Source organism: Brassica napus, chromosome C7 (assembly GCF_020379485.1).
Source record: "Brassica napus cultivar Da-Ae chromosome C7, Da-Ae, whole genome shotgun sequence".
Taxonomy (NCBI): domain Eukaryota; kingdom Viridiplantae; phylum Streptophyta; class Magnoliopsida; order Brassicales; family Brassicaceae; genus Brassica; species Brassica napus.
The window spans coordinates 52,290,005-52,305,093 of NC_063450.1; the positions used below are offsets into that span (position 1 = coordinate 52,290,005).

At 41.4% G+C, this 15,089-nt stretch overlaps 3 protein-coding genes across 3 annotated transcripts; 2 read left to right on the plus strand and 1 right to left on the minus strand.

Moving 5' to 3' along the window:
- Positions 1-1,023: 1,023 nt before the first annotated feature.
- On the plus strand, positions 1,024-4,287 carry LOC106407154 (glucan endo-1,3-beta-glucosidase 5-like). The gene is made up of 2 exons (XM_013847954.3): positions 1,024-2,165; positions 3,086-4,287. The coding sequence occupies exons 1-2, from the start codon at positions 1,822-1,824 to the stop codon at positions 4,203-4,205; spliced, it is 1,464 nt and encodes a 487-aa protein (XP_013703408.2). The 5' UTR covers positions 1,024-1,821; the 3' UTR covers positions 4,206-4,287.
- An 810-nt stretch (positions 4,288-5,097) lies between these two features.
- LOC106409323 (DDB1- and CUL4-associated factor homolog 1) lies at positions 5,098-12,238 on the plus strand. Its single transcript, XM_013849973.3, has 13 exons — positions 5,098-5,537; positions 5,627-5,702; positions 5,778-5,894; positions 5,982-6,142; positions 6,259-6,979; positions 7,069-7,157; positions 7,244-7,664; positions 7,778-8,341; positions 8,413-8,595; positions 8,688-9,140; positions 9,228-9,338; positions 9,468-11,315; positions 11,430-12,238. The coding sequence occupies exons 1-13, from the start codon at positions 5,269-5,271 to the stop codon at positions 12,081-12,083; spliced, it is 5,667 nt and encodes a 1,888-aa protein (XP_013705427.2). The 5' UTR covers positions 5,098-5,268; the 3' UTR covers positions 12,084-12,238.
- A 154-nt stretch (positions 12,239-12,392) lies between these two features.
- Positions 12,393-14,760, minus strand: LOC106409324 (serine/threonine-protein kinase STY13-like). Its single transcript, XM_013849974.3, has 3 exons — positions 14,469-14,760; positions 13,052-13,993; positions 12,393-12,963 (listed from the first exon to the last, which is right to left on the minus strand). The coding sequence occupies exons 2-3, from the start codon at positions 13,939-13,941 to the stop codon at positions 12,624-12,626; spliced, it is 1,230 nt and encodes a 409-aa protein (XP_013705428.2). The 5' UTR covers positions 13,942-13,993; positions 14,469-14,760; the 3' UTR covers positions 12,393-12,623.
- Positions 14,761-15,089: the final 329 nt, after the last annotated feature.

The following is a 15,089-nucleotide window of genomic DNA, read 5'->3' on the forward strand; positions in this document are numbered from 1 at the left end:
ATAGTAGAAGTTGTAGCTTTACTTTTTTTATTGTAAAATTATTGATGCCGATTTTTTTTGTTGTAGGTGTAGATTTTTTTTGTTATAGATCTTTTGGTGTAAAAATTTAACCGTAGTTTTTTTTAAAAGTATGATTGATATAACTTAGATGTATATTTACCACAATAATTTGACAATATTTATTTTACGTGTTAACTATAATAATTTCACAAATTTGAATGAAATTGACTTATGAAAAAAATTTAGCCGGTTAATTTTTATTTTACAAAATCATTTAAACATGACATCCATGTACCTATTCAGAAAATGATTGTTTATATTGGATATCGGATTTTTAGATTTAAAATTAAACTTCGTTCGGACTCGGATCATACCAGGTCCGGATAAATTTGTGGGAATTTAAAAAATTGAAATAACTTATGTATTTAGAAATGTCATCAACTAATTTATACAAAAATAAAAATTAACATTACGGACGTGCGGTAGTTAGTTAGCATTATTTAGACACAACCATTGTTGTTTCTTTTAAGTTGAGTATTATTTCACATATCTTAAGCTCTTGTAAAGGATTTGACGTTGCTATGTTGACGCTCGGAAACAGCATACATTATTTCGTTTAATATATTATAAAGTATGTATATCTGTTTTATGTTTCTATCAAAAAGATAAAGGGAATCAGGATCGCTGGATGCGTTATCCGGTCGGTGAACGATCGTGAATCACACTCAAAAGTAACAATACATAGACCAAAACTGGGCACCACACCACTTGTATGTTCTCTCTCTACCAGTCTACCACCCCCTCGAGCTTTACTTGTCCTTATCACTTCCCCTTTTCGTATTAGTTGTCTCATTCTAGTAATTAGTGGTTGTCTTCCTAAGTTTAATCACCAACCATGTCCCTGCTGCGGAGTACCGACCTCTTACATCCTCTCTTTCGCTGTTCTTTTCACAATAACGAATATTTTTATCTATTTCATGATCATTCAACTTTAATCCCAACATCATCACTTAACACTGCTCCTCAGTCTTTAATGTTTCTTTTCCGTTACACATCTGCTTGACCTCATCCACGTAACCTTGCCTCACGCCAAACAATCTTATTAGCAGCACCTATTCTACGTCGGACAAAATACAACCAGTAGTCTTTAGATACTAGCACTACATAAATTTATAAATCAACAAATTTAATAGTATTATTTATACTTTCCGGTCTATCTTTTTTTTTTTGTGCAACACTTTCCAGTCTATCATATTAGGGAAAGTGGTAATGGTATAATTTTTATTTGGTACTATATAAAGTTCATATATTTTTTATTATTGAAGTTTTCATAATTAAAAAACCGTATCAAATTTTAAATTTTAAAAGTGTATACTATAAATTTATATACACTGTAGACCAACCAACACCTAGTGGAAATTTATATAAATGTTCCTCTTTTAGCTTCTCTATCCTTATTTTAAAATCTACATAATATACTGCTAATTTAAGATTATAGTACACCAATCAAAGCATTCACACCACCTTTCAGACATTGGGACGGAACTAAAAAGCCATTTTAGTTTATGCTCGGTTTCTGCAACACGAGGAAAATACAAAACATTCTCCAGTCTCGTGTTCTTCACCGATTTTCAATTTTTAAATCTTGAAACTTCTTCCTTCCTCTTCTCCAAATCCACCGTAATGATTTTTTGAAAGAAGCAACTTCAGCTCTGTTCTTCTTGAAACCAAAGTTTTCAACTTCAGCTCTGTTCTGTTTACATCTGAGCTCGTTTTAGTTATAAAGTTCAGATTTTTATTTGTTGGGTTATTAGTTTAGGGATGCTGTCCAAAAGTGTTGTCGCCGTCTCTGTCGTACTTATTATGCTATACTGTAACTTGTTTATCGAAGTTGTAGCGATTGGTGTGAACTGGGGCTCACAGGCAAGTCACCCGCTACCTCCAGCGACGGTGGTGAGGCTTCTCCAGGCTAACGGAATCCGAAAGGTGAAACTTTTCGAGGCCGACACTAAGATTCTCGGAGCTTTAAGTCGGTCGGGGATTCAAGTTATGGTCGGAATCCCAAACGACTTACTAGCACCTATAGCTGCAAGCGTTGCAGTTGCAGAGAGATGGGTCTCTCAGAATGTCTCTGCTCATGTCTCCTCCAATGGCGTCGATATCAGGTTTGTTGTGCTTATGCCCTAAAGCTTCAATCTTTACACTTCTGATTACAGTTAAGTGAGTAAAGATAGAAACTTCTTGGTCACTGTGTTGACTTGTTGCTTATGCCTAAAGCTTCAATCTTTAAGACTTTTGATTACAGTTAGTAAGTAAAGATAGAAACTTTGAAGACAATCTTTTTGGTCACTGTGTTGGCTTGTGTTTAATGACTAAATCTTCAATCTTTAGGACTTTTGATTACAGTTTGTGAGTAAAGATAGAAACTTTGACGACAATCTTCTTGGTCACTGTGTTGACTTGTGCTTATGCTCTAAAGCTTCAGTCTTTAAGACTTTTGATTACAGTTTGTTAGTAAAGATAGAAACTTTGAACACAATCTTCTTTGGTCACTGGTGTTGACTTGTGCTTATGCCTAAAGCTTCAGTCTTTAAGACTTTTGATTACAGTTTCTGAGTAAATATAGAAACTTTGAAGACAATCTTATTGGTCACTGGTGATGACTTGTGCTTATGCCTAGAGCTTCAATCTCTTAAGACTTTTGATTACAGTTAAGTGAGTAAAGATAGAAACTTTGAAGACAATCTTCTTGGTCGCTGTGTTGACTTGTGTTTATGACTGAAAGCTTCAATATTTAAGACTTTTAATTACAGTTTGTGAGTAAATATAGAAACTTTGAAGACAATCTTCTTGCTCACTGGTGTTGACTTGTGCTTATCCCTAAAGCTTCAATATTTAAGACTTTTAATTACAGTTTGTGAGTAAATATAGAAACTTTGAAGACAATCTTCTTGCTCACTGGTGTTGACTTGTGCTTATCCCTAAAGCTTCAATCTTTTAAGACTTTTGATCACAAGTTTGATGAGTAAAGACGGAAACTTTGACTTGTTCTGTTGTGTTGACTTGTGTTGTGTCTAAACGTCAGGTACGTGGCAGTTGGGAACGAGCCATTTCTAAAGGCATTCAACGGAACATTCGAGGACATAACACTCCCCGCTCTCCAGAACATACAATCAGCTCTCATCAAAGCCGGTTTAGCCACCCAGGTGAAAGTCACTGTCCCTCTCAACGCAGACGTGTACCAAAGCGCATCCAACCTCCCTTCAGACGGAGACTTCAGGCTCGAAATCCGCGACCTCATGATCAGCATCGTCAAGTTCCTAAGCGACAACCAAGCTCCCTTCACCATCAACATCTACCCTTTCATCAGCCTCTACAACGACCCTCACTTCCCCGTGGAGTTCGCCTTCTTCGACGGCACAGGTGATCCTATAAACGACAATGGCAGAGTCTACGACAACGTTCTCGACGCGAACTACGATACATTAGTCTGGTCCTTGCAGAAGAACGGGTTTGGTAACTTGTCCATCATCGTTGGGGAAGTCGGGTGGCCTACGGATGGAGATAAGAACGCCAACATGCAGTACGCACGGCGGTATAATCAAGGCTTCATGAACCGTCAGAGAGCTGGTAAGGGGACGCCTATGAGACCAGGTCCTTTGGACGCTTACTTGTTTAGCCTTATCGACGAAGACGCCAAGAGCATTCAGCCAGGGAACTTTGAGAGACACTGGGGGATGTTTTACATCGATGGGCGGCCTAAGTATCAGCTCAGCCTTCTTGGAAACGGTAACGGGTTGGTTCCAGCGAAGGATGTGCATCACATGGGGAAGAAATGGTGCGTTCTCGCGCCGTCTGCTAGTCTTGAGGATCCTCAGCTTGGACCGAGCGTTGGATACGCTTGTGATCATGCGGATTGCACTAGTCTTGGGTATGGTTCGTCGTGTGGTGGCTTGGATTTAGCGCAGAATGTTTCGTATGCGTTTAATAGTTATTATCAGGTGAGTGACCAGGTGGAGAGTGCGTGTAAGTTCCCTGGGGGTATATCTATGATCGTTACAAGGGATCCTTCTTTTGGGAGTTGCCAGTTCAAGATAATGATCAAGTCGGATTCTTCAGGTGGTGAAGCAAGTACCAAGATGTGTTTAACAAGATCAGTGGCAGTGTTGTTACTCTTGTTGATGTGTATGTATATTGTTCTATGATGGTTTTTGATTGTTTATTCTTCTGTCTTAAAGAAAACATTGCTGTTTATTGAGAAAACTATAAAAGAAACATTGAGATTTATCTAGGCCAGGGCGTTTGGGTACCCGTTGGCGTTCGAATTGAGTTTTTCGGATTTCGGTTCTTTCTTATAACACTTCATATGTCTCATTTTAGTAAATTTGGAAGTAAAGGTCGGGTTCGGATATAACACATCTGGTTCGGATCGGTTTTGTATCACATCATAAAACCCATAAAGTAATCATATATCATTCGGATTCAGGTTATATTTGATCGGTTCGGATATACCTGAAATAAAATTTAAAATTTAAAAGTAAAACATAAGAAATATATATTTATTTATATATAATTAAATATTTAAGGTAATTATTTATATTTTAAATACTTATTGTTAGATAACATATCAAAATAAATATGAAATTGAATATTTGAAGTATATATTCATGTTTCATATAATTATATTGTATATATTATTTTGGACATTCAGATCGGTTTCTTCGGATATTTTTCGAATTTTTCGATTTTTCGGATTACCTGTTCGGGTGCGGTTAATAACACTTCGGGTTCAGATATGTTTTGTACCACTTTACAAGATCCATTCGGATATTTTTACATTGTGGACTGGATACGGATCGGGTTTTTTGTTTCGGGTTCGATTCGGATTAAGGATATTATGCCCATGCCTAGATTTATGTATCACTTACCTGTTTGGTGGTCTCTCCTCCGTTTATTACCAGAGACTAACTCCAACTATGGGCCCTATGTAAGGCCTATATATTGAAATATGGGCTTTATAAAGCCCATCGCTTGAAATATTGACCCCTCTCTTAAAATACGGGTTTAGGGTTTGTTTCGTAAAAAAACGGGTCGGGTTATGTTTTAGTATCATAGTCAGTTCAGCTTCGTCGTCTCCACCTGCCACCTCTTATTACTACTCCACAACAACTAAAAGCTTCTCTCTTTTTTTTTTTTTTTTTTTCGCTTCCTCGAAACGAACTTGTAATTTCCACGATCCCAAACGTTTATTTCAATCGCCTGTAAAACATGGACGAACAAGGGCATGATGCCGAGGTCCGTAATCCAACGGCTGTTACGGCGGAGACGGAAAATTCAATCGGCGGAGCTGACCATGAAGAAGGACAACAGGAGGAGGAGGAGGACGAAGTAACGGCTATTGCGGCGGAGGTTGAGGAAGAAGACGAGCTTATAGAGAAGGCGCAGAAGCTCATGGATAGTATCACCGCCGGTGCTAATAACCCTAACCCTACTATCCTCCACGCTCTTAGTCATATTCTCGAGTCCAAAGAGTCTCTGTATGAGATGCTTTCACGCTCTCTTCTTGATTTGTTCATTTTTATAGCTTAAAGCTTAAAGCTTGACGCTTTCTTTCTTGTGTCCGCAGGTTTGTAAAGGAGAGTGAGTTCTACTCCAATGATCGCAGTAATCATATCAGTGGCAATCTGTGTAATCTCATCAGAGTAAGTCCTTTTGATGGACCAGTCATTGCTTTAGTAGCTTCTTTCTTCTTATTTTTGGTTTCTTGATGTTTACAGGAGAATGATGAGTTTTTTGAACTGATTTCCTCAAATTTTCTTACTGAGGATACTTACTCAACCGCGGCGAAGGCAGCCTCCGTAAGGCTGCTAGTGAACTGTTCGCTTACTTCCATGGTAAGACTTTGCTCCTTTCTTTTACGCTTAGCAGCTCGTTGGAAATGGTTGGTTCGTGATGCAATGCTCTCTCTTTTTTCCTTACAGTATCCTTATGTTTTCGACGATGCTGTTATGGATAAATTTAAAAACTGGGTCTTGGATGAGTCAGTCAAGTTTCCTGGTGAACACTCTGGCAGCAAAGAGGCCTCAGATGCTGAGATGTTAAAGACTTATTCCACAGGACTTCTCGCTATCTCTCTGACGAGGTACATCTGATTAAAATATTTTCATTTTGTTGTCTCTTTTTGATGCTTAAAATGTTTTTTTTTGGCGCCTACAGCTGAAATAATATTATTTTCTTTTTTTATCTGACCTATACAAGTCGTGGTCAGTTAGTTGAAGACGTCTTGGCATCAGGACTATCTGCTAAGCTTATGCATTATCTTCGAGTACGTGTTATTGGAGACTCGAGCACAAGCCGTAGAGATGCCCTTCATACAACTGAGGCTAAGCATGTTTCCTTTAAAGGAAAAGAAGAAGGTCGAGGTAGGGTGCGGAGGGTTGTGGATACAGTTGAAGGTGACCATGTTCTTGAGGCAGACTTCGGTAGAGAGATGGGGCAGTCTGAAGGAGAATTCGAAATCGATGGCAATGTTTCAGCTGTTGTTGACTGTAAACTGAAACCTGGAGATGAAAATACCGGAAGAGATGACCCTTCAAGACAGAGAATGAACCGATCAAAATCCAGGGGGAGAGGAAAGGTGAACGAAGGTGCTACTGATACAGACGTTCTCTTGACATCTCCTAGATCAATTCGTCTGGGTGTCAGAGATAGGGATCTACCAAAAAATTCAGATGTCAGAAATGCAGAAGATGTGACCTTATGTCTGGGGAAAATGAAATCTGGTATTGTAGGGATTGAAAGAGATGAGAATGATGAATGCTTTCAAGGTTGTTGGGTAGGAACCAAAAATATAACTGATCTAGTAAAGAGAGCAATTGGAGCTGCTGAAACCGAAGCTAGAGCTGCCCATGCTCCTGATGACGCAGCTAAAGCAGCTGGCGATGCTGCAGCAGAGCTTGTTAAAACTGCTGCTTTGGAGGCATGTTTTTATTTTGTCTAGCTGCTAATGATTTCATTCCTTTATGAACCTCTGGTATATTGAATGTCTTTATTTTTAAATGATTCCAGGAATTCAAGTCATCTGGCAGTGAAGAAGCTGCCGTGTCTGCTGCTGTTCGAGCAGCTACTACAGTCATAGATGCCGCTGAGGTTTCAAGGTTAGTCATGCTTTGTAGTTGTTAATTCTACTGAGGTTTATCAAATATGGTAGCTTCTAGGTAACTCTGCTATTTGGGCTGTGCAGAAATCCCACTTGTGTTATATCTGATCAGACTGCGGAATTGAATAGCGTGGAAACAGACGCAATTGCCGAGGTTGGAGAAGTTTCACTTCCAGATATGGAGTCGTTGGCTCAGTTACAAGAAAAATATTGCATCCAGTGCCTTGAAATACTTGGTGAATATGTCGAGGTTCTCGGGCCTGTTCTCCATGAAAAAGGTGTTGATGTATGCATTACGCTACTGGAACGTACATCCCAACTTGGAGATGGTTTTTCCCCTTTGTTACGTGACGTAATGAAGTTAATTTGCGCTTTGGCTGCACACCGGAAGTTTGCTGCAATGTTTGTTGACCGTGGTGGCTTGCAAAAATTACTTGCTGTACCAAGGGTTACGGAGACCTTTTATGGTCTCTCATCTTGCTTATACACCATAGGCTCTCTTCAGGTAGTAATAACAGCAAAGTTGTACGATCTAGTGCTATTTTTTCACAGATCTATCGTTGAATTACTACAGATCCGGCTTCTTCTTCTTACCTTCAATTTCTTTTTTTTTCTCAGGGTATAATGGAGCGTGTTTGTGCACTTCCATCGGATCTCATACATCAACTGGTTAAATTAGCTATCGAACTTATAGACTGCTCCCAGGATCAAGCCAGGAAAAATGCAGCCTTATTCTTCGCTGCTGCTTTTGTCTTTAGAGCCATTTTAGATGCATTTGATGCTCATAATAGCTTGCAGAAACTCCTTTCGATTCTTAAAGATGCAGCCTCAGTTAGAACTGGTGCTAATTCTGACCGATCAGCCCCTGAAGTCATGACATCGTCAGAGAAACAGATGGCTTTTCACACCTGTTTTGCTTTGCGCCAGTATTTTAGAGCTCATCTACTTTTGCTTGTGGATTCCATTCGTCCTAGCAGAAGTGGCCGAGGTGGTGTGCGAAATGTTCCTAATGTAAGGGCAGCCTATAAGCCCCTTGACATCAGCAATGAAGCTGTAGATGCCGTATTCCATCAGTTACACAAGGATAGGAAGTTGGGTCCTACCTTTGTCAGAACCCAGTGGCCTGCCGTCAATAACTTTTTGGCGTCCTCTGGACATGTTACCATGTTAGAACTATGTCAGGTAATGTAGCATATTTACCCTTCATAGGTACCTTTTTTTTCTACCATGCACTTACATGGTCGCATGCGCAGACTCCACCAGTAGACCGTTATCTCCATGATCTGCTTCAGCATGCTTTTGGTGTTCTTCACATAGTTACATCAATACCTGATGGCCGCAAAGCAATTGTGAGTGCCACGCTGAGCAACAATCGTGCGGGCATTGCCGTCGTTCTGGATGCAGCAAATATTTCCAACAGCATAGTGGACCCAGAGGTCAGCAGTCTGCTTTATACATTATTCACATGGGTTTAGTCTTTCTTCTTTTGCTTCTCATTTTTACTTTCCTATTTTCTTTGTTATTGCAGATCATACAGCCTGCACTAAATGTCCTAATCAATCTGGTCTGCCCTCCACCATCATTAAGTAATAAACCGCCTCTTGCACAAAATCATCAACCTGTTTCCGGCCAAGCCACTGCCCGTCCTTCAACCGATGCTGCTGCAGATACTCAGTCCACTGGTAATGCTCCGCCAACTCCTGTTGCACCAGCGTCTTCAGGGTTGGTCGGTGATAGAAGAATTTTCTTAGGAGCAGGAACTGGTTCTGCTGGCCTTGCTGCTAAGTTGGAGCAGGTCTATCGTCTAGCACGCGAAGCCGTTCGTGGGAATGATGGTATAAAAATTCTCTTAAAACTTCTTCAGCCGAGAATTTATGTGAACGCCCCTGCTGCCCCAGATTGTCTACGAGCGTTGGCTTGCAGGGTACTTCTTGGTCTTGCTAGAGATGAGACAATTGCACAAATACTGACTAAACTTGAGGTAGAATATAGCAAATTTCTTTCCCCAGTTATCTTCGTCCTCTCGTTTTTTTTGTTTCTGTACTGACTTTCCAAACATGGTTTCTAGGTTGGTAAGAGTTTGTCAGAACTAATTCGGGATGCAGGTAGTCAGTCAAGTGGAACAGATCAGGTCAGGTGGCAGGCTGAACTTGCTCAGGTGGCCCTTGAGCTAATAGGGGTAACCATCTGAACTGATTTATATTTCTTGTTTATGGAATTGTTTTTTGTGTGCTTCATTAGTAATTGAAGTTGTCTCTCTGTTGAAGTTTTGCAAACGTTTTCAGTTGTGGTTTATATGCGTTTGCAGATATTGACAAATTCAGGGCATGCGAATACACTAACAGCCAGTGAAGCTGCTACTCCAACCTTGAGGCGCATTGAAAGAGCTGCCATTGCAGCAGCAACACCTATAACATATGATTCTAAGGAGCTTTTGCTCCTTATCCATGAGCACCTCCAGGCATCAGGTCTTGGTGAAACTGCTTCAGCACTGTTGAAAGAGACTCAGTTGAGTCCTCTACCTTCCCTGGCTCCCCCTTCTTCTATTGCATTTTCCGCTACACAAGAGATGCCTGCGCCGGTAGTTCAGGAACAGTGGCCTTCTGGCCGTGCTAACGGTGGATTTTTCACCAGCAAACCCAAAGTCTGTGCACATGACGACGATCCTAATTCTAGATGTAATGCGGCTATATCTGCCAAGAAGAAACATCTGGCTCCCTCGACACAGGAGACGTCCACGCCGGTAGCACAGCAACAGTGGCCCTCTGGCCGTGCTAGCGGTGGTTTTTTCCCCAGTAAACTCAAAGTCAATACTCATGAGGAAGATCCTAGCTTGATAGGTAATGCAGCTCCATCCGCAAAGAAGAAACAGTTGACTTTCTCACCCAGCTTTAGTTTGCAGTCACGGAATCAAACTTTCCCCCAGGACGCTCACCCCCAGTCTACTCAGAGAATAGACAGTAGTAGTTCAAATTCAGATCCTGCTTGTGCAGATACATCAAAAACTGCTGCAGAATTAGTTTTGAAGAGCGACATTGATGCCGATTCTCAATTTAAGACCCCGACTTTTCCCAGAAAACGGAAATTGTCGGAGCTTAAAGACCCAGATGTCTCAGTTTCAGGTAAAAGAATCAATTTGGGGGAGCTAGGACCGCCATCTCCAGCTTGTCGAACCACGGCTTCCTTTCGTAGGAGTTCAACCATTGCGGATGCTTCAGGTTTACAAACACCAGCTTCAGCTTTGGATGTTAACCAATCTGGGAGCTCCAGGCTAGGACTGATGACACCTGCTTCTCAGCTAAGGCTTCCAAGCGATCCCCAGCCTTCAAATACGGAACGGTTAACACTAGACTCTCTTGTTGTTCAGTATTTGAAACACCAACACAGACAGTGTCTGGCTCCAATCACAACTCTTCCCCCTGTGTCTCTCCTACACCCGCATGTCTGTCCTGAACCTAAACGTTTACTTGAAGCTCCACTAAATGTCACTGGCCGTCTTGGAACCCGCGAGCTTCAAAGTTTTTACAGTGGAGTCCATGGGAGTCGCAGGGACCGTCAGTTCGTTTTCAGCAGATTCAAATCTTGGAGATCTTGCCGAGATGAGAATGCTCTCTTTACATGCATCTCACTACTTGGAGGTACTAATCATTTAGCAGTCGGTAGTCATGCTGGAGAAATCAAAATATTCGACGCTAGCAGCTGTAGCTTGCTTGAGAGTTTCTCAGGCCACCAGGCTCCGGTAACACTTGTTCAGCCATATGTCTCTGGCGATACTCAGTTGTTGCTTTCTTCTAGTTCCAGTGATGTGCAGTTGTGGGACGCTTCTTATATAACTAATGGGTCTAAGCACTCCTTTGATGGGTGCAAGGCTGCAAAATTCAGCAACTCTGGGCGATATTTTGCAGCGCTCTCATGTGAAGGATCAACAAAAGATGTTCTTCTGTATAACGTAGAGAGCTGCACTCTTTCCCATAAATACACTGACACATCAACTTCTTCTCGGAGTAGTCCATATTCTCTTGTACACTTCAGCCCTTGCGATACACTAATATTGTGGAATGGTCATCTGTGGGATCGCCGTGTTCCAGATGAGGTCAGTCGGTTTGATCAATTTACTGATTATGGCGGCGGTGGTTTTCATCCTTCTCGAAACGAGGTAATGATAAATCATATTACTCTCTTATCTGAAATCTTTTATATGTGAGAATACCAAAGATAATAAACTGCCATCATGTCTTGGCTTATCTCAATATGATGTTTTTTATAACAGGTGATCATAAACTCTGAGGTCTGGGATTTGAGGAAAATGAGGCTACTTCGAAGTGTACCATCACTGGACCAGACAGCTATTACGTTCAACTCCAGGGGTGATGTCATATACGCAATGCTGAGGAGAAACATTGAGGACGTGATGTCTGCTGTCCACACGCGCCGTTCGAAGCATCCGTTGTTTGCTGCTTTCCGCACTCTTGATGCGATCAACTATTCAGACATTGCCACTATACCCGTGGACCGATGTCTCCTCGACTTTGCCACCGAACCAACAGACTCTTTCCTTGGGCTGATCACAATGGAAGATCAAGACGATATGTTATCCTCAGCGAGGTTGTATGAGATTGGCAGACGGAAACCAACAGATGATGACTCTGATCCCGATGATGATGGTGAGACAGAGGATGAAGATGAAGATGATGAAGACGATGAAGATGACCTAGACCGGATTCTGGGACTAGCTGGAGACGATAGCGGAGATGATGACATTAGCAGCGATGACAATGAAGATAATAGTGCAAGCGATTTTGATGATGATGATGGAGGTATGCTCTTTGAAGGTGGTGACTTTTTGGAGATTATGAGTGATGGTGATGATGAAGATGACAATGTTGATGGCGAGGAGGATTTTCTGGACAACACTCAATCTTAATGCTTTAATCTTATTTTCTTTTGAACTCTACAGCGTGTCTAAGATGGATTCACTACCCAAAGTTTTGTTGACAAGTAACTTTGTATTTTTCTTTTAGAAGTTGTATGTTTATTTGATGGTCAGTAATTAAAAAAGGAAACAGAATCTAAGAATCATATTTGATGGTCAGTAATTAAAAAAGGAAACAGAATCTAAGAATCATAGAATCATGATTTCTCATTTCACACTCACACCTCATACTTGAGGCATGCATCATCATCGGATTCATCACACATCAAATGCTCCTCTGCCACAGTAAGGAAACATAAATTCAAGGAAAACTAAACCAAACACTTCAGACATTCACAGTACATTTGTTTTGTTCATTTTCTGCATACAGAAGTTTCAGTAGTCTAAAATGGTTGGTGTTACTTCTCCTACCTTGGGAAAAGAGATACAATCTGATATTACACACACAAACTTACATATATCTAAAGCCCTTCTTCCTCTCTTTCTTTGTTATGTCCTCTTCTTGTCCTCTCTCTTTCTTCACACAACAGATTAGTCGATTGTCATTGGTTGCGTCATGCAACATCTGAAACGGGCTTTCCTCGCAGTCGTCATTATCTCGGTTTCAGCCGCCTCAAGAAGATTGACAACCTCTGCAAAACAAGGACGGACTTCAGGGTTCGCATCCCAGCAACGTGTCATGATCTCACCAAGCACAGGGAGACAATCAGCTGGGACCGTTGGACGCACTCCTCTGTTCACCACCGCAAATGCAGCTTGAACAGCAGTCATGTTCTGGAACGGTAACAGACCCGTTATCAACTCCCACAGCACGATTCCAAAACTGTAGACGTCCACTTTTTGAGTGTAAGGTCTATGCTGGATCATTTCTCTGCATCAAGAAAGGAAGTTAAGTCTATATATAACTTGCAGATAAGGATTGATAATGATTCATAGTTCAAGAAACTATTCTAACTTACGGAGCCATCCATCTGTAAGTCCCTGTCTCAGGTGTCATCCCTTCAGTTTGAACTTCGATTCTCGCAACGCCAAAGTCAGCAATCTTGATGGACCGATCAGCTGATATGAGGAGGTTATCCGACTTCAGATCCCTGTGTATAAAGTTGCGCTCGTGGACGTAAGCCATACCTCTGGCAACATCCAACGCCTGCTTAACAGCCAACTTCAAAGGCACAGCTCGGTTTTGCCTCTTAGTTAAAAACTGTCTCACCGAACCTCCTTTCGCATATTCAGTCACGATGCACCACACCATCGGTTTGATGCAAGCGCCGATGAACCTGACGATGTTGGGGTGCTTCAGAAACGAGAGCATAGAAACCTCCTGCTGAAACTGCTGCTCCAGGGCCTGCGCTTTCTCGGGGCTGTTCTCTGGCCTCTCTAGTAGCTTAATCGCTACATCCTCTCCGTTGTAAGTCCCTCTGTATAACTTACCAAACGCCCCTTGCGCGAACGCGGGACCCATGTGAAGCTTCCTCAGATCTATAGTCCACTCTTCGTAGTTCGCAAGCCCCTGAGTTGGATAGCTGCTGTCCATCAACGCTTGCGCCAAGGCATCATCGTTGAGCGCATGCGTGACTCTCCCGGGGCGAAACACGCTTTGCCCAACGGAGAGAGAGTAGGGATGACGCATAGGCTTCAAACCGGGATGGCCGATAAGAGCGTCGCTAGAACCAACGCTACTGTTGTCCACAGACATTGACACAGAGCCTCCTGCGTTACTTGTTTGCATGCTGTCCATGGACATGTTTGTACCTTCTTCACCGAGCTTTTGATAAAAGTCTTGCGTGAATGCATCGTAATTGTGGTGATTGCCAACAGCGTGCATATCGAACTTTGGTCCCTCAAGCATCTTTTACAATCTCGTGGTATGTGGTATGTCTTTCAATCACTTCAACATGCACCTAAAACAAAAAAAGATATGACAAAAATGAGAAACACAATTTAGAGTTCTGTCTAGGTAACAAACAAATGGTTTGTAGTAAGGTCTTTTCTTGACAGATCGACCAATCACTATCATGACATAAAGGTCTTCTCTTTCATTGCAGTAAAGAAGAAATGAAAGTTTAAGTTGGTTTCAACCTGTATTGAAGCTAAAGATGCTCTACAACCTTATATAGAAACATACATGTTACTAAAAGAATGAAACTTTTTTTTTTGTGTGTGAATAAAGCTGAAGACAGATCCTTGATTCTCAAGCAAGTACCCCTCACAGTTTGAAAAAAAAAAAAAAATCAAAATTTACTATCAAAGGAAACACAAGTTGTGTACAAATACAAATGAGGTCCTAGCAGAAAGAAGTTTCATTTTTTCACGAACTCAGACACAGATCCGATGATTAGACGATGGGATAAGCTAGAAGAAGGAGTCATGGCTTACCTAGAGCTTCATAGGCAGTAGATTTGAGCTGGAAGACATGTAAGAATCAGAGCTAAAGATGAGTTTAAGGATCCAAGAGAGAAACCAAAAGCCTCCACGGAAGTAATCAAATCGCAACACCAAGAGCTTAGTTCCGATCAAGTTCAGAGGTGGAGAACGGAGGAGGAGGAGGGAGATGACTCAGTCGTCGTTGCTTCCCTTTTACTTTTCCAACACTCCCATTTATTTATTTTAGTTTTGGTCCGTTCTTTGCTGGCACATTCGTTTCTTATTTATTGGGAACATCTTCCGAGCCACACTCTCTCCGAGGGATACTGTTGCGCACGCGCTTTAGCATGTGGAAACGTCTCACCGTGTCATTTCGCAGCGGATGATTGGTCGGCGCGTAAGTAGCTTTCAAGCTACGCGCAACCGTCTTTTCTTGTTCACCGTTCACGCTTGTCTTATCAAGCATTACTTTTTGCCTTTTTTTTTTTGGGTCGCTTAATTATAAACACTCAAGCTGTTAAGGGGCTTAACCAGGCCCATTTTAATATCAAGTTATCAACCAACAATATAGCTTCTATTAGGTTTAGTGGGGCTTAACCAGGCTCATTAAATAACTTAATGTGATTTGTCATT

Bases quoted from the DNA above. Each gene is read 5' to 3' on its own strand.
- LOC106409323 (XM_013849973.3), top strand. From the start codon at position 5,269: ATGGACGAACAAGGGCATGATGCCGAGGTCCGTAATCCAACGGCTGTT. The intron at 8,596-8,687 runs GTCAGCAGTCTG...TTGTTATTGCAG, and splicing joins ACAGCATAGTGGACCCAGAG to ATCATACAGCCTGCACTAAA. The intron at 9,141-9,227 runs GTAGAATATAGC...CATGGTTTCTAG, and splicing joins AAATACTGACTAAACTTGAG to GTTGGTAAGAGTTTGTCAGA.
- LOC106409324 (XM_013849974.3), bottom strand. From the start codon at position 13,941: ATGCTTGAGGGACCAAAGTTCGATATGCACGCTGTTGGCAATCACCAC. The intron at 12,964-13,051 runs GTAAGTTAGAAT...TTCTTGATGCAG, and splicing joins ACTTACAGATGGATGGCTCC to AGAAATGATCCAGCATAGAC.
- LOC106407154 (XM_013847954.3), top strand. From the start codon at position 1,822: ATGCTGTCCAAAAGTGTTGTCGCCGTCTCTGTCGTACTTATTATGCTA. The intron at 2,166-3,085 runs GTTTGTTGTGCT...TCTAAACGTCAG, and splicing joins TCCAATGGCGTCGATATCAG to GTACGTGGCAGTTGGGAACG.